Source organism: Phyllostomus discolor, chromosome 9, assembly GCF_004126475.2.
Source record: "Phyllostomus discolor isolate MPI-MPIP mPhyDis1 chromosome 9, mPhyDis1.pri.v3, whole genome shotgun sequence".
NCBI classification, from domain to species: domain Eukaryota; kingdom Metazoa; phylum Chordata; class Mammalia; order Chiroptera; family Phyllostomidae; genus Phyllostomus; species Phyllostomus discolor.
The window spans coordinates 82,766,137-82,789,667 of NC_040911.2; the positions used below are offsets into that span (position 1 = coordinate 82,766,137).

At 45.5% G+C, this 23,531-nt stretch overlaps 1 protein-coding gene and 1 pseudogene across 2 annotated transcripts in view; one reads left to right on the forward strand and one right to left on the reverse strand.

Annotated features, from left to right (window-relative positions):
- Window positions 1-23,531, forward strand: part of LOC114506273 (tyrosine-protein phosphatase non-receptor type substrate 1-like) — a 157,706-nt gene that overhangs the window by 91,727 nt on the left and 42,448 nt on the right. Inside the window, exons 1-2 of one of the 2 annotated variants that reach the window (XM_036009653.1) lie at window positions 6,583-6,633; window positions 12,853-13,203. The exons of the other annotated variant lie outside the window; for it this stretch is intronic. Coding sequence (XP_035865546.1) covers window positions 13,059-13,203 — 145 coding nt within the window. The 5' untranslated portion in view covers window positions 6,583-6,633; window positions 12,853-13,058. Of the gene's footprint in view, window positions 1-6,582; window positions 6,634-12,852; window positions 13,204-23,531 lie in introns of those variants that run through there. 2 annotated transcript variants of the gene reach the window in all.
- On the reverse strand, window positions 11,189-12,492 carry LOC114506270 (annotated as a pseudogene).

Consider the following 23,531-nt stretch of genomic DNA (forward strand, 5'->3'; position numbering starts at 1 on the left):
CCTGAGAGCCTCGGAGGTGTTGACTAGTGGTAAAGATGAATGTGGGTATGAAAGGGGAAGCAGAGCTAGAGGAGGGGTTTAGTGAGGTGAAGAGGGATTTAGTGAGGTGAGTAGGGGCTTGATTTCTGATCTGTGCCACCAACACAAACCAGAGTGCTTGCCACTTGGCATGTGCTCAATAAATATTTGTACAATTAATAAAGGAGTGGATGCATGAATGACTGAATCTATGAGTGAATGAATGAATGAATGTTACTACATCTTTCCATGCCCTCTGATACATTGTCTCCTGCCTTCTCCAAGGGGCTCTATTGGAGAGAAGATGCTACAAGGACTTGCAGGTGACCCAAAACCCTGGCCCTTCATTCTGCCAGCCCCACTTGAACCACGGATATGCTCCTCTGCAACCCTCCTATGCTCCTTCTCTCGAATACTGAACATGAGTCAAAGAAGGACTTTGGCATGGGGACTCTGAGATGTCTGGACCTAGATGCACTGAGCTTCAACCTGGCCCTACCTCCTCCCAAAAAAGAACCATTCACATGATGGCAACTGGTTTCCATTCTTTCTGATTGGAAATAACCAGATTGTAAGTAACCTGATTGTTTAATATTCAGAGAAGATTTTATTTTATCCAGAGATTTTGTAAGTATGGTTTCACTTCAACATGTAGATATTTCCACTCCAAGGTAGAGATGTAGGTAGATTCACTTTGGATCCTTGTAGAACCAAAAGAAGGACAACAATAGATTTAAAAACAAAAAAACAACCACAACTGCTAAAAAATCAAACTATATGGTTGTCATATTACCAAGCAGTTTAAGACAAAATATTCATCCAGAGGATGTGCAGCAAGGCAGTGGCTGGAGGACAGGGTGGGCGAGGTGGTAGCTGGCAGACCAGGCAGTCCCACAATCGAGTGTGGATAAGCCAGAAGGAATAACTGGGGAGCAAGACAGACCACACCACCCAGGGTTCTAGCACTGGGAAATAAAGTGTGAAAGCCTCTGGCTGTAAAAACCAGTGAGGGTTGAGATGGCCGGAGAAACTCCCAGCCTTACAGGAGAGTTGGATGGAGAGATCCACAGGATCCTAGAACATACACAAACCAACATACCTGGAATCAGCACCAGAAGCATCCAATTTGCTTCTGAGAAGCAGGGGAAGTGACTAAAAGCAGGGTGAGAGCTAAGCAAGCAGCATTGTTCCCTTTTGGACACCTCCCCCACATAGAACACCACAATGCAATTATGTGGGTTGCCCTGTCCTGGTGTTCCACCCCTTAAACATAACAGGCGTGTCAAGACAAAAAAAAATATGATCCAAATGAAAGAATAGACAAAGCTCCAAAATTAGAACTAAGCAATGAAGACATAGCCAACCTATCAGATGAACAGTTCAAAATACTGGTAATCAAGATGCTTAGAAATCATTGAGTGTGCTCACAAAATAGAGGAAGAAGTGAGGGCTATGCAAAATGAAATAGAGCAAAATATTCAGGGAACCAACAGGGAAAGGAAGGAAACCAGGATTCAAACCAATGATTTGGAGCAGAAGGAAGAAATAAACATTTGACCAAAACAGAATGAAGAAACAATAATTCAAAAAGATGAAGAAAGGCTTAGGAAACTCCAGGACAATTATAAATGTCCCAACATCTGAATTATAAAGCTAACAGAAGGAGAAGAGGAAGAACAAGAAATTGAAAACTTATTTGAACAAATCATGAAGGAAAACTTCCTCAATCTGGCAAAGGAAATAGACTTCCAGGAAGTCCAGAAAGCTCAGAGAGCCCCAAAGAATTTGGATCCAAGGAAGCACATGCCAAGGAACATCATAATTACATTACCCAGATTAAAGATAAGGAGAGAATCTTAAAAGCAGCAAGAGAAAAGCAGAGTTACCTACAAAGGAGTTCCCATACACCTATCAGTGATTTCTCAAAAGAACCCTTGTAGACAAGAAGGGGCTGGAAAAGAGGTGTTCCAAGTCATGAAAGGCAAGGACCTACATCCAAGATGACTCTATCCAGCAAAGCTATCATTTAGAATTGGAGGGTAGATAAAATGCTGCACAGATAATGTCAAGTTAAAGAAGTTCATCATCACCAAGACTTTATCATATGAAATGTTAAAGGGACTTATCTAAGAAAAAAAAGATCAAAACTATGAACAGTAAAATGACAACAAACACACAACTATCAACAACTGAACCAAAACCAAAACCAAAACCAAAAACCAAGCAAACAACTAGAACAGCAACAGAATCACAGAAATGGAGATCACCTGGAGGGTTATCAGTGGGGACAGGGAGAGGCCAGAATGGGGTCGGGGGGAAGTACAGGGAATAAGAAGCAGAATTTGTAGGTAGAAAATAGACAGGGGGAGTTTAAGAATAGTGTAAGAAATGACGAAGCCAAGTTAAATGTATGACCCATGGACATGAACTAAGGTGGAGGGAATGTTGGTGAGGGTGCAAGGTGGAGAGGAATAAAGGGGAGAAAAATGGGATAACTGTAATAGCATAATCAATAAAATATACTTTAAAAATGAATTGGAAAAACTGCCTAGGATTGCTTTGATCCCATTCAGATTCCCACTGATTCTCCACTCAGGCATCCATCCATCCCAACACACATTCACACTCTCATTTATTCTTGCATTACTTAGACAGGCAGCTGTTGACCAATGCCTATACCCTCCTCTGTGACAGGCCCTGGGCAGATGACCCATCTTGAAGGAGTCCCCAGTCTCCCACAGTGAACATCCTGCAGTAATTTCATCTTTCTCTGGGCTGTGTCAGTACCCCCTCTAGTGACAGTGTCCCAGTCTTCACCCTCCTCAGACTTGGTGGCTATTACCTGCCTGGTGCAGAGATTCTATCCACAGAGCATGCATCTCACCTGGCTAAAGAACTGTCATATGTCCAAGGGAGCTGAATAACACACATCCATGCAGAAGAACAATGGGACTTAAAGCATGGAAAGCTTGCAATTGATGAATGTATCTCTACAGAGGGTGCTCACCTGTATGGTGCAGCAGGAGGTACATCCTTCCATTCAGCCAAACTCATACTGTCCACAGCAGCCACACCACATAGAGTCAATTAGGAGTGCATAGAAGTTCACGCACCTCCACTCCTGTGAGCAGCTGGGTCACCTCTGTCTCCTAAGTGGTGTGAGGTATTTAAACTCAAAGAGCTCCCTTCCATGTCTCCTTCTGTCCATTGGTGTTCAGGACCACAGACATCTGCCATTATTTTTTGTGGTGTTCCTCCTGAGTCTCAAGGTTCTGCTGGTGACAGGTTTCATAGTCACCTACATCCGTGGGTGGTGGAACCGGTAGCAGGTGAGTTGGAGGCAGGCCTTAGTCCTTAAAGAGGAAGGTCAGGGAAAACCTCATGGGCTGGCAGGAGAAGTGCAGGTGTGGCTACATAGTCACACGATCACCACAAGATTGATTCAGCCTCAACAGAAGGTTGTGAAAACTTTTATTCTCTCTAAATGTCTTTGGAATCTTACTGGCTTCCAGCTCTTCCACATTGCATTGTGTCCTAGAGTTTGAAGATTTCAAATAAAGTTCTCTGGGTCCTTGGAGATGGTGGTCCAAAGTTTGGAAGAGGGATAAAGGCCAAAGTTTAAAGACCCAAACTAAAAAGAGTCGTCCATAAAGTGTTATATAGTTTAGTTTGCATGTGATATATGTTTGGTATAAACAGGAAAGTAGAACTGAAATCAACCAATACAAACTCAAAGACTTGGACGTGCTGAGCAGTGATGAAGATGAATGTGGGTATGAAAGGGGAAGCAGAACTCAGAGGAGGGGTTCAGGTAAACTGAGTATGGGCTTGATTTCTGATCTGTGCCACCAACCCAGGTGAAAGTGCTTGGCACTTAGTATGTGCTCAATAAATATTTGTAGAGTTAATAAAGGAGTGACTGACTGACTGAATGAATGAATGAATGAGTTTCTCTCCATCTTTCCATGCCCTGTGATACCTTGTCTCCTGCCTTTTCCAAGGGGTCCATTGGAGAGAAGAAGATGCAACTACCTGCAGGTGACTTAAGACCTTGGCTTTCATTCTGCCAGCCCCACCTGAGCCAAGAACGTCTCCCCTCACACACTCTCCTGATGGTTCTTCTCTCTGATAATGAACATGAGTCAAGGATGGACTTTGGTCATGGGGACTCTGAGATGTCTGGACCTAGATGCACGGAGCTGCAAACTGGCCTTGCCTCCACCCAAAAGAGGCCTTTCTGAGCAAGGGAACGGGTTTCCATTCTTTCTGATTGTAAACAGTCCTTAATATTCAGAGATTTTACTTTATACAGAGATTTTGTAAGTATGATTTCATTTTAGCACATAGATATCTAAAATCACTAAACTGAATAAGCATTTTGGTATTCTGAAATAGATAATGAATAATGTAAAAAACCCATGGACCCATTACCCTATCTTTGCAAAATGGTTACATTTTGCCTTATGATTTGTGTTCATTTTGAAAAACATTTTCTCAATTTGGTGTTATTATTTTCCAGTAGGATTTTATGCTTTAACAATATATGTGTAAATATTTAAGGAGGATTAATATTATTTTGCTGGTTTTAGATTTTATTTAAATATTATTCTACTGTGTATAATATTCTGTAACTTTATTTTTGTGCTTAACACAGTATTGTGAGTTTTCATAATGTTGATCATTTTAGCTCCATTTTATTAATTTTCTATGCTCTATCATTTACTGTTGTAAGATGGACATCTACATAGGTTTACCCTTATGACTTTCAATTCACAATTTTACATGGTTTTTCCCATTAATGGTTTTATGCATCTCTAATTTAGAGCTACATATAACACTTTCTATTTCATGAAATCTTTAAGAGTAATAATTACTATTTTCAGTGTTTTTTGACTATGGTTTAGGATGGCAATTGATTTCAATCATTGCTCTATATCCACCAAGCTTATGAAACCCTAACTAGTGCTAACAGTATGTACACTTTTTATTTGCAACACTTTAGACAGTAATGATCTATCATTAGTTTCAAACTTTATCAAAGTTACATGTGCATGTGTTTAAAGAATCAAAGAGTTCTACAAGTTCTACATGTGAAAACTGGAGTCTCCCGAGCCACCCACTGTTTCCTACTTCCAAGAAGCAACCATTCTCAACTCTGTGAACTGATTATTTTAGAGTTTACTGTCACAACGCATACAGCGAACTTCTATTGCACTTCTTGATCTCTGACCCTCAGGATTTATGTGTGGACCTCCTGCTAAGGAAGATGGGACATAAGTGTTACTCCTGACCTCATGCCACACATGCACACTTTCTACTCCCATCACCCCGATGTCTTTACAGCATAATTTGGGATAGCTGGGTAGCCCATTTCTCCATTACAATGACTATGAAATTGGTACTTAACAGCTAAATCTTGTAACGTTTTGAGCTGTGCTATGTTGGTCCCTCAGGTGTATGTTGGTGTCACCACTGCCATGACCAGGATGCAGAGCAATTCCACAACCACAGAGATCCCTATGCTCGCCTTTACAGTGACCCCACCCCCACTGTGCCAACCTCTGCAAATGCCCGTCTGCTCTTCATTCTATAGTTTTGAGAATGTGATATAAGTGGAATCATATAGGGTGTGAGATTCTGAGATTTACTTTATTTACCCAAAATAATGCCTTTGAGAAACTTACAAGTTGTTGCACGTCCTTATATGGAGGCAAAACAAGGTATTACAGTTTAACTGCTCACTTATTATTGGACCTTTTTGATTTTTTGCTGCTATCACAGAGAAAGCTGCTATAAACACTAGCACACAGGTTTTGGTTGTAACATGAATTTCATCACTGAGGTGAAAGCCTGAGAGTCTAACACTGGGTCCTACAATGCCCTCCCTCATTTGAAAGAAGTCAGGATATTATTTTGTTTGTTGTATGGAGGCACATACAAGTTTTGAGCTATGTACATTGTACATTGGGCTATGTTTTACCAGTCCTATCTACAAAGGTTAGGTACAGGGAATCATTCAGGACCAGACTTGCTTCCTTCCCAATGTTGGCCACACTTTGGTAAAACTTCTTTCTCCCTCCATCGGTGTAGCTCCTAGTGAGGCTGGTAAGAATGAGGCCACAAGCCATACATGGTAAGGTTCATGGCTTGGGAGTTTGGGACACAGTCCACAACCACAGACACTTCCTGTCCTGGGCCCGAAGTGGGGCATCACTGTGAAGATCCCAGATGAGGCGAGGGGCTCAGTGGGGAGAAGCCCCAGGAAGGAGGAAGCACTATTTCCTGTAGGCCTGTCCAAGTCTCCCTGACAAGTAAGATGAGTAACTCCTCACCCTGTATTTGCCCTCTCTTCCTCATTCTATTTCACAATCTGGAAATAGAAACAGTCTCGAATCTGGAAGTGGGCTACTGTCTCACAGCCATTTAATACCATCCTGGGCACTTCCTCTTATAACCTGTGATGTGGGGCCGCTCCCCTCCCACAGAGCACAGTCCGGTCTCTCCCAGCACACATCAGGAGAGAGGAGGCTTCTCAGGCCTCCAGGATGCTGGTCCCTGCCTCCTGGCCCTACTCTCCTCCCTGCCTGCTGCTGACTCTGCTGCTGGGCCTCACAGGTGAGCATGCCTTGGGGTAGAATCTCCTCTTTCTGCCCCTGTACCTCCTCCTGACCTTCAGAAATGTTAGGGTCTTGAGGAAAGCAGGGCGCATCACCCAGTGCTTTCACAGAAGGCCAAGGACAGGACATTATCTGAGAGCATGAAATCTGGGATCTGGGAGTCTCCCTTGTGGATCCATTGTCTGCACCTGTTTACTAGAGGCATCAAAACAAATAATACTTCAAACCACAACTGTGACAGTATTAACCCCTCTAATTTTCATAATATGGCTGTGTGAGAACTATGACTTTTATCCCTGATTTACAGATGAGGAAACAGAGGCAGAGAGAGTAAATTGGCAGCATCACCTGTGTTAGGCAGTGGTTCAGCCAGGTTCAAGATGAGGCACAGCAGCTGCAGAGCTCATCTTTTAACCATGCGATGCTGCTGAGCTTCTTAGTGGAGGCTGATTTTGGAGAAATCAGAAATCTCAGAGAGTAAAGAGGAAGAACAGGCATCTCCCATCAGGTCACTCAGAGACCCAGAGTTCAGGTTCTGCTGTTTACTCAGGAAATTCTGTGAGTGATGTGTGGCATGGAGCCTGTGTACCAAGTGTGTTTCTCAGCATTTAATATGTATAATCGTTTCATTTAATCTTCAGAACAACCTGTGAGTGGAATGCAAGGCCATACTTCCATATATATTCGTGGCATGCGTACCCGTGTGTTTGTGTGTACAATTGGTGTAAGAGCATGCACACAGACACATGAGATTTCTGAAAAGTCTTTTCTTGCTGCTTAATTCAAGCCCTTGTCAGTCTACAGGAAATGCACATGAACAGATGTTTGGTTCTCCCTGTTGCCTCCTTCCTTTCTACTTCTGTGAACTTACCCTTTACTTTCCCTGAATTCTTAAGACAAGCAAGCTTCTCTGTTGGTAAAATGAGTACAAGTGTGCATTATTATATTGGATTCCTTCTTTTATAAGGGATGGGAGTGACTGGAAAGAAGTGGATAACAGATACAGAGATGCCTCCCTGTATGGTCTGCATCTATAATTATATCTATATTAATATCAATATATCTACCTATATCGATATCCATATCTACATCTACATCCTCTAACGTGGGATGAAGCCTCAGAGCTCTAGGAAGTATGATGAGTAATGCCTTTTCAATCACTTGAACACTCACCACGTGCAGATATGCTGGAAATTCCTGCGTGTGCTCTCTGTCGTGGTCATTATATCCAAGGCAGGTCCTCTTGTCACCTGTACCTATAGAAGAGAACAGAGAAGCACAGAGGGGTTTAAGGTCACTCAACAGTAGGTGATTTATGTATTATTTGAACCCAAACAGTCTCATCCTAGAGCTCACTGGTGTCCCTGTTATGCCATATCCATCCCATGAGATGTGTTCCATTGGACCAGTGGGTGTGGAGAGGGGTGGGTGCTGGGGGAGAGGTTTGTGGTTCTCTCTCCTGGGTTATTCCTTTTCCTGCACATGCACCAGATGCTTTTGTTTTTTACCACATCATCTAGTTGGGAAACTCAGTTTCTGACATAAATGCTATTGATTTGCTGACTTAAAATAGGCTTCAAGATTTCCAGGAGGAGTCCTACTGGGCAATTCCCACACATAATACAAATATTTATTGGATTCGTACGATGCACCAGGTACATTATGGAAACTCGGGATGTGCTGGTGAATAAAATAGACAAGGTAGCTGCCCTCATGGAGCTTGTATCCCAGTGGGGAAATGACAGTAAAGAATAGACAGACTAAAAATAGATGATATAAAATATTAGAAAATAATATTTAGGGGGAAATTAAAGTATTGTTAAATAGGAGAATTGGGGGAATCTCTAAGGTGCTATGAACTTTAAACCATGTAGTCTGGGTGAGCGTCCTTGAGAAAATGGGGTTTGAGCCAGATTAACAGAAGGTCGGGAGTGAGCCACGGTGTCATCTCAGGAAAGAGCCTTCCCGTCAGGGAACAGCATGTGCAAAGGCCATGAGAGTAGAATCTTTCTGCTTTGTGCAAGGTTTTGAAGAAAGAAGTGATCTAATCTGACATAAATTTTGAATTATCATAGCATTTGTCTGAGAATAGACTACAGCAGGAGATAAAGAGAAGTAACAGAGCAGTTATGCAAATAAATGACTGGTACCAGGGCAGTAGCCGGTAGAGTCAGGGGGAAGTTGGAGACTTGGGTGCATGTGGAAGTGGAGCCACAGGGTTTCTGATGCACAGGATTCAGGGTGGGAAAGCAAGACTCCACATGTTGGTGACCTGAGCATCTGGAAGAATGAAGGTGGCTCAGGTGAGATGGAGAGAGCTGTGGGGGAAACTCAGGAGTTCACTTTGGACATGTTAACTGTGAGGTGTTTGTTTCCATAGAAGAAACACATAGTGTGCGCAGTTGGACATACAGCCCAGAGTTCAGGGAAACGCCTGGGTCACGGATATAGATTTGAGATTTACAGAAGCACAGACGCAGAGTTTGCCATTCCCAGCTCCTCTCCACCCTCTGATGTCTCATCTTTTCTCTTCCACCTCTGTTTCCTCCACTTCTTCCTCCGATTTCATCCCTGTCACTCCCATTTTATTCTCAGCTGTTCAGCTTCCCTGTCCCCATCCTTCTTCTCCTGACCTCAAATTCAGTCAGTCTCCTGTTCTTGACATGAAACAACCTGCCCTGTGACAGCACATGGCCTCCTTGGGGGTTGTGTGGTCACACACAGTGCTAAGTGGGAGGGTCTCACCAGCTCACACTCTGCAAAGGTGACCCACAGATTTTCTCCCTGAGGAGAAGCTGAGAAACAGAGAAGAACACAGGGTTTATCGGTGGTGCCACAGCTGCCTCCTCTGAGGGACTTTGCTTTTTTTCTTCATTGCCTGTGGTTTTAGTGTCACATTCAAGAAACCATTGCCAAATCCAAAGTCATGAAGAGATTCACTTATGGCTTTTTTTCTAAGAATATTCAAGTTTTAGCTCTGGTATTTAGGGTTTGTGTTCATATTGTTTATTTTTGTTAAAAAAAAGTAAGATAAAGTCAAACTCCATTGTTTTGCAAGTGGATGTCCAGTACCCACCGCCATTTGTTGAAACACGACTTTTCCCCATTAAATGTCCTCGGCATCTTCGTGGACGATTATTTGACCATCTATGTGAGGGCTTATTTCTAGGCTCCCTCTTCTATTCAATGGGTCACTCCATCTACTCTAATGATGGGACAGCACTGATTACCTTAGTTTTTGTAGTAACTTATTAAATCAGGAGGTAGAACATTCTTTTTTCAAGATCGCTTCATTATTTGAGACCCCTTGAAATTATCTATGGACTTCTAAATAGGCTTTTTATTTCTTCAAAGAACACTATTGGAATAGAAAATATACCATTGGGATGATTAGACAAACCTAAGGCAAAACAAACTGAGGCTGAGGCAAAAAAAAAGTTTGTTTAATGACACGTCTGAGCTGCATGTGGGTGAGATAATAAATGTGCTTGGTTATTTAAATCATTTATGTTGGACACTTACCTCTGGTCAAAAGTATCCTGACTGACATTAGCTGTAGAATAGAAGACTGTAGAGCCAGTGAAAGTTATGCCACAGAGGCATTTATGAACAATAAATGTGCAGTTAACAGAAAAACTTACACAATCATGTTACCCTTTTGCATTTGAAAAACGAGTACATTAATATGAATTTATTTACAAAGAAAAAGGTTTTAGAAATAGTTATCTCTGATATAGTTTGTCTTAAACACAAAAATTTAAATGTTTCTTTATTGCAATTTCATTTTCTGTTTTTTTTTTTCTGCAATAAGCACGTGCAGGCTGCCTCAGGGATACTGTGGGTACAGTTCAGACCTCTGAAACAGAGCAAGTTGTTTCTGCTGGAGCGTGGTCTTCTTGCCTTTCCTTTGTAAAACACACAGCACCTGTGAAGTGCAATTAAGTGAAGTCCAGTAAAGCCAAGTGCAGTAAAATGGGGTATCCTGTATCACTGATTCAGCCACCCTTTGCTATTTCTTCTGTCAATTCAATGCAATTTGGGGAGGAGAAAAAGGTAAACATGTCTTCTACTAAGCTATGTTGAACTGGGAGTACGTTTTTTGTTTTATCCCTGCCTGAGGACAATTTTTTCATTTGGTTTTTTAGAGAGAAAGAGGAAGGGAGAGAGGAAGGGAGAGAAACATCGATGCAAGAGAAGCATCAGTTGGTTCCCTCTGTATGCACCCAGACCCAGTATCTGCGCTAGGATGGGTGGGGGATCAGATGCATTCAGATGGGGTTCACTGGTACCTGCACAGGACCAGGCATCAAACCCACAACCTAGGTCTGTGCCCTGACTGGGAATCAAGCTCATGACCCTTGGTCTATGGGTTGATGCTCCAACCAACTGAGCAACACCAGCCAAGTCTGGGAGTACACTTTTTAAATAGGAAAAATTGTGTTTTTCTTTTTCAAACTATTTTGTAAAATAAAATTTGATAGCATCAGGCATTCACTTTTTATTGACTACAGAATAATACAAAACAGGTTTCATTCTTCTTTGTTATCATATGATTACTTTGTACCATTTTATATCAAAATTTCTTTTGTGAAGCAAAAACTGTCGCAAAATGAAGGATCTCCAGGGACCATAGGAACAGCAGGTGATACAATCATTGACGGTAAGGATCCTTTGGGTTTCCTAAGAGTCACTGCAACAAATGGTTCTTGTCATTCCACGTTTTTCAAACCTCCATTCCTTTTCTTCTTCTCCCTCCAGAACCACTGGGCTTCTTTATGAGCCTGGCCTGCATCCAGGGTTATTGGGGACACAGCACACACAAGCCATTGCAGTTCAAATCCTAGTCCAAGTACCTATGACTTTTATGAGGGTTTCTCTTTTTTTTTTCATTTTTTTATTGTTGTTCAAGTACAACTGTCTCCATTTTCATCCCACCACACCACACCCTGCTCCACCCATCCCTGCCTCCCACCCTCAATCCTACCCCACTTTGGCTTTATCCTTGTGTCCTTTATACTTGCTCCTTGATGCCCTTCCCTCATTTTCTCCATTTCATCATTCTGCCCCCTCCCCTCTGGCTACTGTCAGTTTGTTCTTTATTTCAATGTCTCTGCTTATATTTTGCTTGCTTGTTTGTTTTGTTGATTAGGTTCCACTTATAGGTGAGGTCACATGGTTTTTGTCTTTCACTGCCTGGCTTACTTGACTTAGTATAATACTCACCGGTTCCATCCATGCTGTTGTGGTCACACAGCAATATTTTCACTGATATGTCCCCTAGAGCAAGGGACATAAAGGAAAGAATAAACAAATGAGTCTTCTTCAAAATAAAAGCTACTGCACAGCTAAAGAAAACAGCAGTAGAATGAAAGGGAACCAACCATATGGGAAAACGTATCTGTCAATGATCCTCAGACAAGGGTTTGATCTCCAAAATACATAAGGAACTCACACAGCTCCACTGCAGAAACACAAAAACCCCAACCGTGAGGTTTTCTTTCAGGGCCAAATTGCTTTAAAACATATCCAGCCAAGTACATTCATCCTTAAAGCTCCTCATTGTTTCTTATTCTTTGTGTGTAAACTTTCTTTTCATAATCTGAAAGAATTCTGAAATTGAGCCATCACCTAGAAAACTTCTCCTCTTTACATCAGTTCCAACTTGAGGCTCAGGGTCAGCAGCACAGTCCCTTTCAAGAGAGATGTTGAAGCTGAGGTAAAGTTGGGGTAAGTTGGGGTAAAAATTCACTGAGTCTTTAGCAACTTATTTCATCATTATTATAAGATCACCCATGGCTGCCTTAGTGTCTCAGGCACTGATGGACTGACGGATGCCCTCCTTCTCCTCAGGCTGCATCTGTCACACCTCCAGCAGTCACTAGGGTCAGCTGAGCAGACAAGTGTCACAGGGAACTGCCCAGCGTTGGAACTGCTCCAATGTGGGCACCAAGCAGAAATAGAAATGCTTGGTGGGGAAAGATTTAAACCCACTCTTTGTCCCATCAGGTTACCTCTCGGTGCCTCAGTTTCCTCATTTATAATAGGGTGTGATATTACAGGCATGTTGTGGGGTTACATGTATGATACGTGCAATGTGCTGAGCTCAGGCCCCCTCAGGCTATGCACTCCATCAATGAAAGCTGTCGTTGATAGAGACTTGACAAAACCCAGATGATCACACACGGAGGATGAATAACTGCTTTGTGTTTCCCTCCAGGAGGGGCAGGTGAGGAGCTGCAGGTGATTCAGCCTGAGAAGTCAGTGTCAGTGGCAGCTGGAGAGACAGCCACTCTGAGCTGCACCATGACCTCCATTTCCCCTGTGGGGCCCACAGTGTGGTTCAGGGGGACAGGGCCAGGCCGGGAGTTAATCTACAGTCTCAAAGGAGGCCACTTCCCCTGAGTAACAAGTGCTGCAGACACCATGAGGAGAAACAACACGGACTTTTCCATCCATATCAGCAACATCACCCCAGCAGACACAGGCACCTACTACTGTGTGAAGTTCCGCAAAGCAGATCCTGACACGGAGCTCAAGTCTGGAGCAGGCACTCGGCTCACCGTGAGTGGTGAGTACAGTGTGGGACCCTCTGTCCCTGGTGTGTGACAACATTGATAACAACAACATTCATTCTTTGAGCAACACCTAGGAATCAGGCATGGTGTTGGATGTTCATAGTCAGAGTCTGATTCCTGGTCTGATGTCACCCCTCCTGCAGGTCAGGGAAGTTGAGGCCTGGAGATACTGCTATCTTCTCAAGCCCCATGGCTGGTACATGGTGGGAGAAGTCTGGAACCCTCAATGCTTGACCCCCCTCTCTGGCCTTGTCTTTTCCAATCTTGTCTGGCCCTTTGGTTCCAGGGATGAGGGAACTGAAGGTCTAAGGGACTTACCCATCCCAAGGTCAGGCCTCACCACTTCCTGCAGAGAGCACTCCCCTCAGTGTGGCCGAGCCCCCCTCACTGACACTCACTAACACCCGCTGGGAGCCAGGCTCCACCCTGGGTGCTGTGGGAGCTGCAGGGGACTGAGCAGGCAGAGCTCTTCTCCCATGAAGCTTCCTTCTCCTCCCTGCAGTTGGGAGACATCCATGCAGGGCAGGGAGAGGGGACATGTTTCTTTATTTTCTCCTCAGAAGTGTCACAGGAGAAGATATTTCTAAGGGTCACAGACTTCCTGTTTGCTCTGCCAGCCCTGCTGGGAGAAGGTGCCAGAGGTTGGGTGCTCACTCTGAGTCTGTCTGGTAAACCCCTTTTATTTCAGGGACCTGGTCACACTGTCACTTAGGCTCTGAGTAGAGTTTTCTCAGACTGCTCTGGTTAAAGGTTCCAAATGTGGGTGCCTGCAGGGTCACCCCATTGAGTCAGCGAAAGTGTTCACTTAGGGTTTTCTGCCAGAGACCCAGGATCCTGTATCCTAGGATGTCTGAACACAAAGCACTGCTAGACCACCCTGCCTGATGCCCCATGCAAAGAGAAAGCATGGGACCAAGTGGTGACAGTAGTTTTGCCCCTGGTCACATGGCCAGTGAGTGAAGGCATCATCCCAGAGCCCAATCTGAGTCCAAGCAACATTCCTTCCTGTCCTGTCATAAGACCCTCTTTCCATGAAAGACTTGGCACACAGTAGGTGCAGGTTAAAAGGTTATTACACAAAGAGCCAGAATATTCCTTTCATTGTTTTCTCAAAGGTTCAGGTGCCCCTCACATTCAGACCCTGAAGCCCAAGGTCATTGAAATCCACCGGATCCTTCAGCCCCATCCCCTCAAAACAAGCATCCACATCAGCACCTAGAGCTGCCCCTTCTTCAACAGCTGCCTCACTCTCCAGTGTATGGAGACAGCATTGTTCATTGACATTCTGTTGATGGATATAAGTTGTTCCCAACCTCTAGCTATTAAAACAGTGATGCAGTGGATAACATTGCCCTTGTGTCACTTGATCAAGAGGGAGATGGCCCCTGGAAGTGGCATTGCTGGGTTAGAGGGTATTTGATTTTAGTTTGTGTGGACATTGCCAATTTTCCTCCTTGATGTGGTATCAATGGAGTCTTCCACAACCCCTGAACATTGGCAGGGAAGGCAGCTTTATCCTGAATTTTCTGACATTACAGTAGTTCGTAATAATGTGTCCCTTGCCTAGGCAATCACAGACAGTGTGTGCCTCCATCTCAGATCTGCTGCCCCTGGTAAAGTCTTGGTTCCTCTTCCCCAAACTGTCTGCCCAGAAGACACCCTGGATGAGACAGTAGGTAGGTGGGAGGGCGCTGGAGCAGCAGTGTTCTAGGAGATTTATCCTCCTCATGACATTTACTCTTATGACCAGTGCTGTGGCAGAGGTTATTGTTGACTGATGAAGACTCTAAGCCTCCGAGAGGGGGCCTGACTTGTGAGCCGGTAGGGAAGCTAAGATTGACCCCAAACAGCCTTACTAACAGCCCCTGGTTTTTGCCACCCCATTACCCTCCCCCAACCTGCGTGCTTCTCAAAGTGTGCAGAAAGCTCCAAACCTCTCCTTTAAAATTTAAATTGTTTTGTCTTCAGCAGGAAGCACTTTTGAACAGGTTCTGTGATGGAGGTAGGGCAACTTTACAACCCAGATCAGACAGGTATGCAAAAAGTCTCACCACGTGCTGACCCTGTTGCTAATGACAGGGCTCAGCACACAGAAGCATCCAGGAGGCTTTTCCCCTCTGTGGTGCTGTTTGTCCTTCTCTGAACACCTGCAGGAGCAGCCTGGGGACAGTAGCCTTGACAGAGCAGAGAGGGGCCACAGCGCCCCCAGAAACACCTTGAATAACAACCCTGGACATGCAGACTCAGATAAAGAAGGGGCAGCCATTTCCTAGGGGCTGGCTGGGGCCCTGCATGAGCCAGTTTGTATTCCAGACTCTTTTCAGGAGGCCATGTCTTTTGTTTATTGCGAGAGGGTCTCAAGTCCTGGTCACTTGGAGTTGACTCCTCCCCATTATTCCTTAAAGTCAAAGATCTCATAGAGTAAAGAGGAGGAGGCAGCCAGTGTTGAGACCTGTGTTGATGGACATGAGTTGGGGGTCACAACAAATACCCCAGAACCTAGTACTCGGTAAGGAGAAGCCCTTCCATTTCTCTCAGCCTCCCTTTGCTCCTCTGTAAGATGGTGATAATCATGGACTCCTTGAGGAGAGATGAAGGATTTGAGATGCTCTGTCTAAATCACCCAGCACAGAGTCACTCCCCAAATCGGGTGTTATTTCACAGTGTGGCCCACTCTCTCTTGCTGGGCCTTGGTGTCCTCACCTGCAGACAGTGGCCGCTCTCCCCATCCTCTGCAGGAAGGACTGAGGCTACAGTGAGCCTGGTGAGGGGGCACAGCCTCAGTGAGCGATGGTGTCCTCCCACCACTGGGTGCTCTTGGGCAAGTCTGTGTCCCTGGGGTTCTAAGTGTCCCCATCTGTGCAGGGGTGATAGTCCCAGCTCCCACTCAGGGATCTGTGAGGACAGGAGGGGATGTCTAAAAAGCCACTGGTGGGCAGGTCAGGGTGTAATTGAACATCAGTGCCCAGCAGATGAGTGTATCGGCCAAGTCCTCTTCCTGGTCCCAGATCCTGGCTCTGCCACTTCCTGGCCTGTGACCTCTGACACATCACTCCCCACACTGTGCCTGGTGTCCTCACCTGTCAGGGACAGCACCAACCTCACAGAGCAGCTCTGAGGACTGAGTGAGTGAACGCATGCGCAGTGATCACAGTGGTACCTGGCACGTAGTAAATGTTTGATGACTATAGGCTATGACACACCAAAGACATAGAACCTTGGATGGGCCACTTTCTTTCCCAGGTCTCAATATGATGGGTTTGGAGGTAGAGTTCTGTGCTGTTCACTCTTCCCTGCTCATTGGAATCACCTGGGAATCATTGCAAAGGTCACCAGACCCTGGCTCCACCCTGGGAATTCAGATTTAACTGTCAGATGTGGGCCTGGCAGCTGAAGTTCTTCACTACCCAGAGGCAGAAGGCCCCAAGGTGATGTTCTCTGGGGTCACAGAGGAAACCTCGTATTCTTTCCCCTGACAGAAGTGGCTCCCCTGCTGCTGAGGCTGTGAGAACAACACCTTTGGGTGGTGGGGATGCTTTGGAATCTCGTGTGCCAGAGACAGCTCATCAGAGGCCCAAGAAAATGAGCCTGAGTGGAGGGGCAGGGACACCCTCCCTCGGAGCAGAGGGGGCTGAGAGTGGCACCCTGCTGTCTCCAGGCCTGAAGATGCACAGCCTGGACACCCTGTTAGACCCCAGCTCCATGGCTGGGAACACCTTCCATCTTCAAACCCCTGTGTGTGTCTAGACTGGGTCTGAAACCCCACAGATACTCACTGCTCAGCAACAGAGCCCTTCCTGCCCAACACACCAGCTTGTCAGGTCTCACATCTGCTCTCCTTTCTCAAAATGCTCCCAGCTTCTGTAAACAGCTGATATGGAGGGAAATACCTGTGACCTGTTGTGTGTTTTGAAAATCAATTCACCAAATTTGTTTCCCAAGGGGATCATTTAAAAAAAGTGACAGAACCCTAATTAGGTGGTTTCTTTGCTTTTATTTTCATCTGGGTGTTTTCAGGGTAGCTGTGGAAAGCGGATTTGAGACTCCCAATCCATGGTAACTGATCCCAGTGTCCATCCCCCCAGTGACATCTAGACTGCTAGTGTTCTTATGACTTATTCAAGTGACACCCCCTTATCTATATCCTCAAAATGTTTGATGAGTTTTAGGAAGCAAAGTAGATCTTTATAAATGCTAATGCTTTTTCATATTTGATGTGTACCCCCTGTTAGAGAAGGTGTTGGGTGATAATTAACAATTTCAAGGCACCCTGCAGGATTTTTCCACAGGGAGAGACAGCTCTTGGTTGTGACTCAATGATCCTTGGAATCAGTGCAGATCCTTTCGGGACACGGGGCTCTGCCTGCTTCCTGGGCCTGTGTCTGCATCTCTTCTCATTTCGTGACCATTGGGAAATTACCCAACTATGACTGTCTCTCTTTGACTATTCTTTTTGAAGCCAAAACTTATCCAGGAGAATAACTCAAAATCAGAAAATCATCCGAAACCCATCCCTTGAAATTGAGTGATTGACACAGATTCATCCCTAGTGAAGTATTTGTTGAAATAATGAAAATTATGGAGTAAACTTATTAGTGCTTGAAGGGAGAGTTCCGGATATAAATTAGATCCAGGTTCAAGATGGATCTGTGTTTATTTATTTTGTGAAACATCTTCTGTTTTATTCAAAGCAAAACAACTTCTGTTGCCTGATTGCACCCTCATCTGCAGCCCGGGAAGGAGAAGTGCCTGCTGTCCCCTCTCACAGACGGGACTGGGATGTGCCCTGGCTGCACCTCTCATCGGCTGCCAGCCTGGTTCAACTCCATAGGGACCCACCCTCACGGCTTCCCCCGCATTCACTTGTGAACACTGCCTGTGAGGTCAGGAAGGTGTCAAGGGAGGCCAGACAGGGAAGTTAATAGAAAGAGGAAGAGTGCTCAGTGCTGTTGTTCCCAAGCCCAAACAGATGGGAGGTCACCTGTGGGGGAAGAAAGGGGCACTTTGAACTCACTCTAGAGCTGCTTGTGGGCCCTGCCCCTCACTCAGGGTTCACCTCTGTGGACCAGAATGTCCCGCTCTGATGGATAAGGATGATGATGCGCCCTCCCAGTATTGTTAGAGGATAGAAGACAATATATGAGAAGGATTCTTACAGAGTCACATGCTTGTCACTGGTGGTAATGGTCACAATTGTGTTCATTGTTCATTGTGCTCCTTTTACAGCCCAACCCTCTCCCCCTGTGGTGTCAGCCCCTGCGGTCAGGGCCACACCTGGGCAGACAGTGAGCTTCACCTGCAAGTCCCATGGCTTCTCCCCCAGGAGCATCGTCCTGAGATGGTTCAAAGATAGGAATGAGCTCCCAGCCTCCCAACCCACTGTGGACCCAGAGGGAGACAGCCCTTCCTACAGCATCTCCAGCACAGCCAGGGTGAGGCTGGCCCAGAGGGATGTCTGCTCCCAGGTCATCTGCCAGGTGGACCATGTCACCCTGAAAGGCGGCCCTCCTCTTCATGGGACTGCCAACATGTCTGAGACCATCTGAGGTAGATGTCCCTCACACCCAGCCCCAGCCCATACCTGGCTCCTTCCCTCTAAGCCTGCTCCTCCCCCTGCCATTTGCTCCAACTTAATTTCCCTGGAATCTAATTCCTGACAGTCCTTCCCATCACCAGACACCTGGATGAGCCTGTCACTCACCACTGTTTAATGGCAGTTACCAGGGGAACACCTACAATTCATTGTACCTGGTAGTTTCATCTGCTTTACCAAGGGCAACTCCAATTATTGAGCACCTACTATAAACCAAGCCATTATATGCTTGGTGATCTCACTTGTTTTGCAACAGTTATTACATTCCTACTGCATTCCAGGGATGTGGTGGTTTGATTTCACTCAGATCACCCTAATAGCAGTTTCTACTCTTGAGCACCTACTGTGTGCAGGGCACTATTCCTAGTGATGTCATTTGTATTCAAAGTGAACCCTCAGTGTCAGAGAACCTGCTGCTTACCCAGCACTCTCCTGAATGACCCCTTGCTGTGGTGGGGGAGCTAAGTTACAGAACCTTCCTCTGTGATCTGTGTGTCCACGAGGCCAGAGTCTCTGCCCTGTGCTGTTTCAGTTCTGCCCACCTTAGACATTGCCCAACATACTGTATCAGAGAAACAGGGGAACATCTTCATCTGCCAGGTGAAGAACTTCTACCCCCAGCACCTACAGCTGACCTGGTTGGAGAATGGAAACATGTCCCGAACAGAAACGCTCTCAACCCACAGAGAGAACAAGGATGGGACTTTCACCTGGGGGAGCTGGATCCTGGTGAATTCATCTGCCCACGGGGAGGCCGTGGTGCTCACCTGTCTGGTGCAGCATGATGGGCAGCCGGCCATCAGCAGGAACCTCACCCTGGAGGTCTCCACTCAGTAGAAGGACAAAGGTAAAGTCCAGGGAGGGGCATCCACTCTCACTCACTCAGCTCCATTTAAATTTTACTGTTATAAATAGCAATTAGTGCTTATTATTGAAAAATCTTGAAGTTTATTAATAGAAAGAAGAATTTGAGAGGGGAATCCTCTTCCACAAACCCCCCACTAAAAGAGTCACCACTGGTAAGAATTTGGTACGTGTATTTACAGATCTTTTCACAGCAATGCACATTAAAAGAAGAAAGAGGGAGGGGTGTGGTGTGTTCACAGTGTCCTGCCTCTCCCTTCCTTCTCCTAACTGTCCCTGTGTCCATTGTCCACACAAGCCCCTCCCTCCTCCTTGCTCTTTCCAACCTCCTCCTGGTCTCCATTCCAACCTAGACTTTTCCATCCCCATCAGTAAGGTCACCCACAAATGCCTGAACCTGCTGCTCTGTGAAATTCCAGAGGGGGAGCCCTGAGGATGTGAAGTTTGAGTCAGGACAGTCATCCAAGTGACTGTGGGTGGTCCCAGCACAGGCCTCCTTTTCCCCAGATTGGGACAGTGGACCAGCAGTCATCACACCAGTCTGCCTGCAGAGTTGCTCAGAGATTCCCTCATACACAGCTGATGTCTGCAGGGTCGGTGATTCTATCTCATTTCATTCCTGATATGAAAATGCGTCATTCCTTTTTTTCCTTCATTAGTCTTGATAGAAAAATTTCAATTTATGGATTTGTTCACAGAGCCCACTTGTTGTTTTAGTGAGTTTTTCTATTTTCAATTTCATCAACATTTGTCTTTATGATTTCCTTCCTGCTTCTTGCTTTGAGTTGAATTTGCTCCCCCGTTTCTTGTTTTTGAGGGTGGTAACATAGATTGTTGATTTTAAACTTTTTAAATGTCACACCTGGGTTGCATTCTGTGCCTGGCGTGATAGGATGGTGCCACCTCTGATGCCTGAATGCCAAGTTCCTTCTCCCATCCTCAGGTCCCGAGCTAGTGTGCCTTTTCTCCCATGTCTCCAGTCCTCCTGTGCTGGAACCTGGTGTTATCTCCACGGGTCAGAGCAGTGCTGAACAAGGAGAGCAGGAGAGATCAGCCTCTGTGGTCTTCCCTGCACTGCCTTGGGTTTGCTTTTGAGTCTCCACCTCCCACGTGTCTCAGAGCAGGCAGTTACTTCCAGGTGCCCTCAGTGGGCCTGGCCCTGCACACTGCTGAGCACTAACCTGGAAACGGTTTTTGGGCTATCTGGGTTGACTGGCTGAAGCAAAGTGCAAGATACAAACATGACCCTCTGCACTGGGATGTCACAGTCTGTACCAGCATCTGAGGATTCAGGCCACTGCAGTCCTGGGCCAATGGGGGTGGCATAAAAATACACATCTTTTTGGTCATGTTTACGGTACTGAGGTGTTCCTAGATGAATGAACCCCTCTTGTGTCAATATAGCAAAATCTACATATATCACTGCATATTTAGGCTGGATGGCTGGTTCCGTTAAACAGGACATGGTTTGGAGTCCTCATAGTTTTTGTTCTTTTTTGTCTTTAGAATTCTAAATTTTCCACCTCCATTATTTCTTTTTCCAGTTAGCATGCAGTTGCCAAACAACCATTTTTTCTGTTGTTTTTGCCTTTTCTCAACAGAAGTTTTGCCTGTCTCTTCAATCTCCTCTGTCTTTTGTAACATTCCTGCTTCTTTGCATTAGCTTCCTATGGCTGCTATAACAAATCACCACACATTCATGCCTTAAACAACACAGGTTTATTATCTCCAGCTCTAGAGGTCAGAGGTCTGCAGTGGGTGGGCAGGACTGGGCTACCCCTGGAGGCCCTAGGGGAGAATCCAGGTCCTTGCCTTTTGCAGCCCTAGAGGCTGCCTGCACCCTCTGCTGAGGCCCCACAGCACTCTGAGCTCTGGCCCTGTCATCACATCTACTTCTCTGGCTCATCTGCCTCCCCTTTCACTTAGCGGGATCTGTGAGTACATTGGCTCCAGTTGGAAAATCGTGTCTCATGTCCCCATTTCACTTCTTAATTACTATGACCAGATCCTGTTGCCAGAAAAGATAACATAGTCAGAGATTATGTGGATTCTGTGCCAACCCTTTTGTGCAGATTTACTTTGAAGCCTTCTCCTATGGTCTGTGCTCTGATCTCCAGGACACTGTGCAGTATTTCAGAGTTAGGGTGGATTCAGTATTGGTGGTTGTGTATCCCCAGTAGCTCTCAGGCCTTCTGCCAGCTGCCCTGTGCCTTGTGCCTGAGTGAAGGTGGGAAGGTGTCACGTGGAAGACTTTGCACTACGATTTGGTCACTCTTCTGTTTCACCTACAGTTATTTTGACACTTTTACATTTTCTTTTCAAGTAATCCTGAGGCGAGTTGTGTGTAAGATTTACTTTCCCTTTTGTGATTTTTCTTGGTTTGGAGAGGCCATAGTTGCATTTAAGTAGCTGTGCTGCTGCCATTGTCCTCAGCAGCCTAAAATGGGACTAAAGCTTGTTGAGTGCTTTGACCCATGGGCCTCTATCTCAGAGCCCCCTGTCTCCCAGTCAGGGCCCTGCTCTGGCAGAGAGGGCCTATTGAAGTGGAGAGTTCAATCTCCTCTGTGTCCTGCTACTCCTACAATTACATCCTTGACTCAAATCTCAATTTTGTCTGCTCTATGGTTCTAGAAGTAAAACAATCTGCAGTACTATGAAAAAAACACTTCTGGCTCACACTTAACCTTTACCTTACAATTAATCCCTCTTAACTCTTCTTTGTCTTTCTCCAAAGGACTGATGTCCCAAGAGCAGCCATTCCAGGGGCATATTCCATTTTACTTACCATTTCCCAACTAATTTCCTAATGACTGATGCCCCGTTATTCCCTTGCCGTTGTTAGAGATTCCTGTTCACCATCAGTGAAAATTTTAACCATTACATCCATAGGGCCAGAGGGGCTGACCCCTGGTACTCCTCCAGTCAGAGCTGGGTCTTCTTGACCAGTCAGCTGATGAGTGATCCAGTTTCTAAATTGCATTTTCATGTTTGTTCTCCAGAGGGCTCCCAGACATGCTCCTATAGGTCAGTTTTCCTGGGAAGCAGACTCTAAATGGACATAAGAGCGTGGGAAGCTCACTGTGGGGAGCTGTCAGAGTCCACATGCCTGAGGGAGTGAAGGAGCAGGAGACAGAGCTGCTGAACTGCAATGCAGGCTCCAGACTTGGCCTCTCTATGGAGACCTGGACAGAGAACAGTCTCTGAGAGTTGTTTACTTGGGGGGGAGGGCCTGAGCCTTTATACTACCAGTCCAGCCAGTCCTCTGACCCGGGCTGCCCTCTAGGAGGGGTGCAAACTTACAACAAAGCTCCCTTCCCCTGAGGAAAAGTCCCAGACAGCCTCTCAGCTGGGAATTGCCATTTTCCACCATCCCACAGGAAATAGGTGAATTCTTCAATCCTACATTAAGGGTTATTTCAATTATAATGAATTATTTAACATCTTTGTTTCTTTATTTAAGCAAAAATGGGTCATTATAAGAATCTAAAAGTGTGCTTTCCCAGATCTGACTTTCTGTGTGCAGTAGAAAGGTTTCAGCTGACATGGACCCTGGGGTGACAGCTGCCTGAATGATGTCTCAGCTCCTCCCAGTCTTTGACCTCATTTCTTTGACCCTGGGATATTTTCCAGCTGCAGCTCTGATGAGAAGTACATTGTCCTTGCAACTCTGAGAGGCTGGTCTCGTTTTGCTTAAAAGACAAGGGCTTAGGATCATCAAATAGACAAGAGTTATGTATTTTCTAGGTTTGAATCTCACTAATCTGTGACCTCCATAAACTCTCCAAGCTTCAGTTTCCTCATTAGACTGAGGATAATACTACCTGCCTCATAGGGGAGTGAGGTTCAAGTTAGTAAATCAGGAGC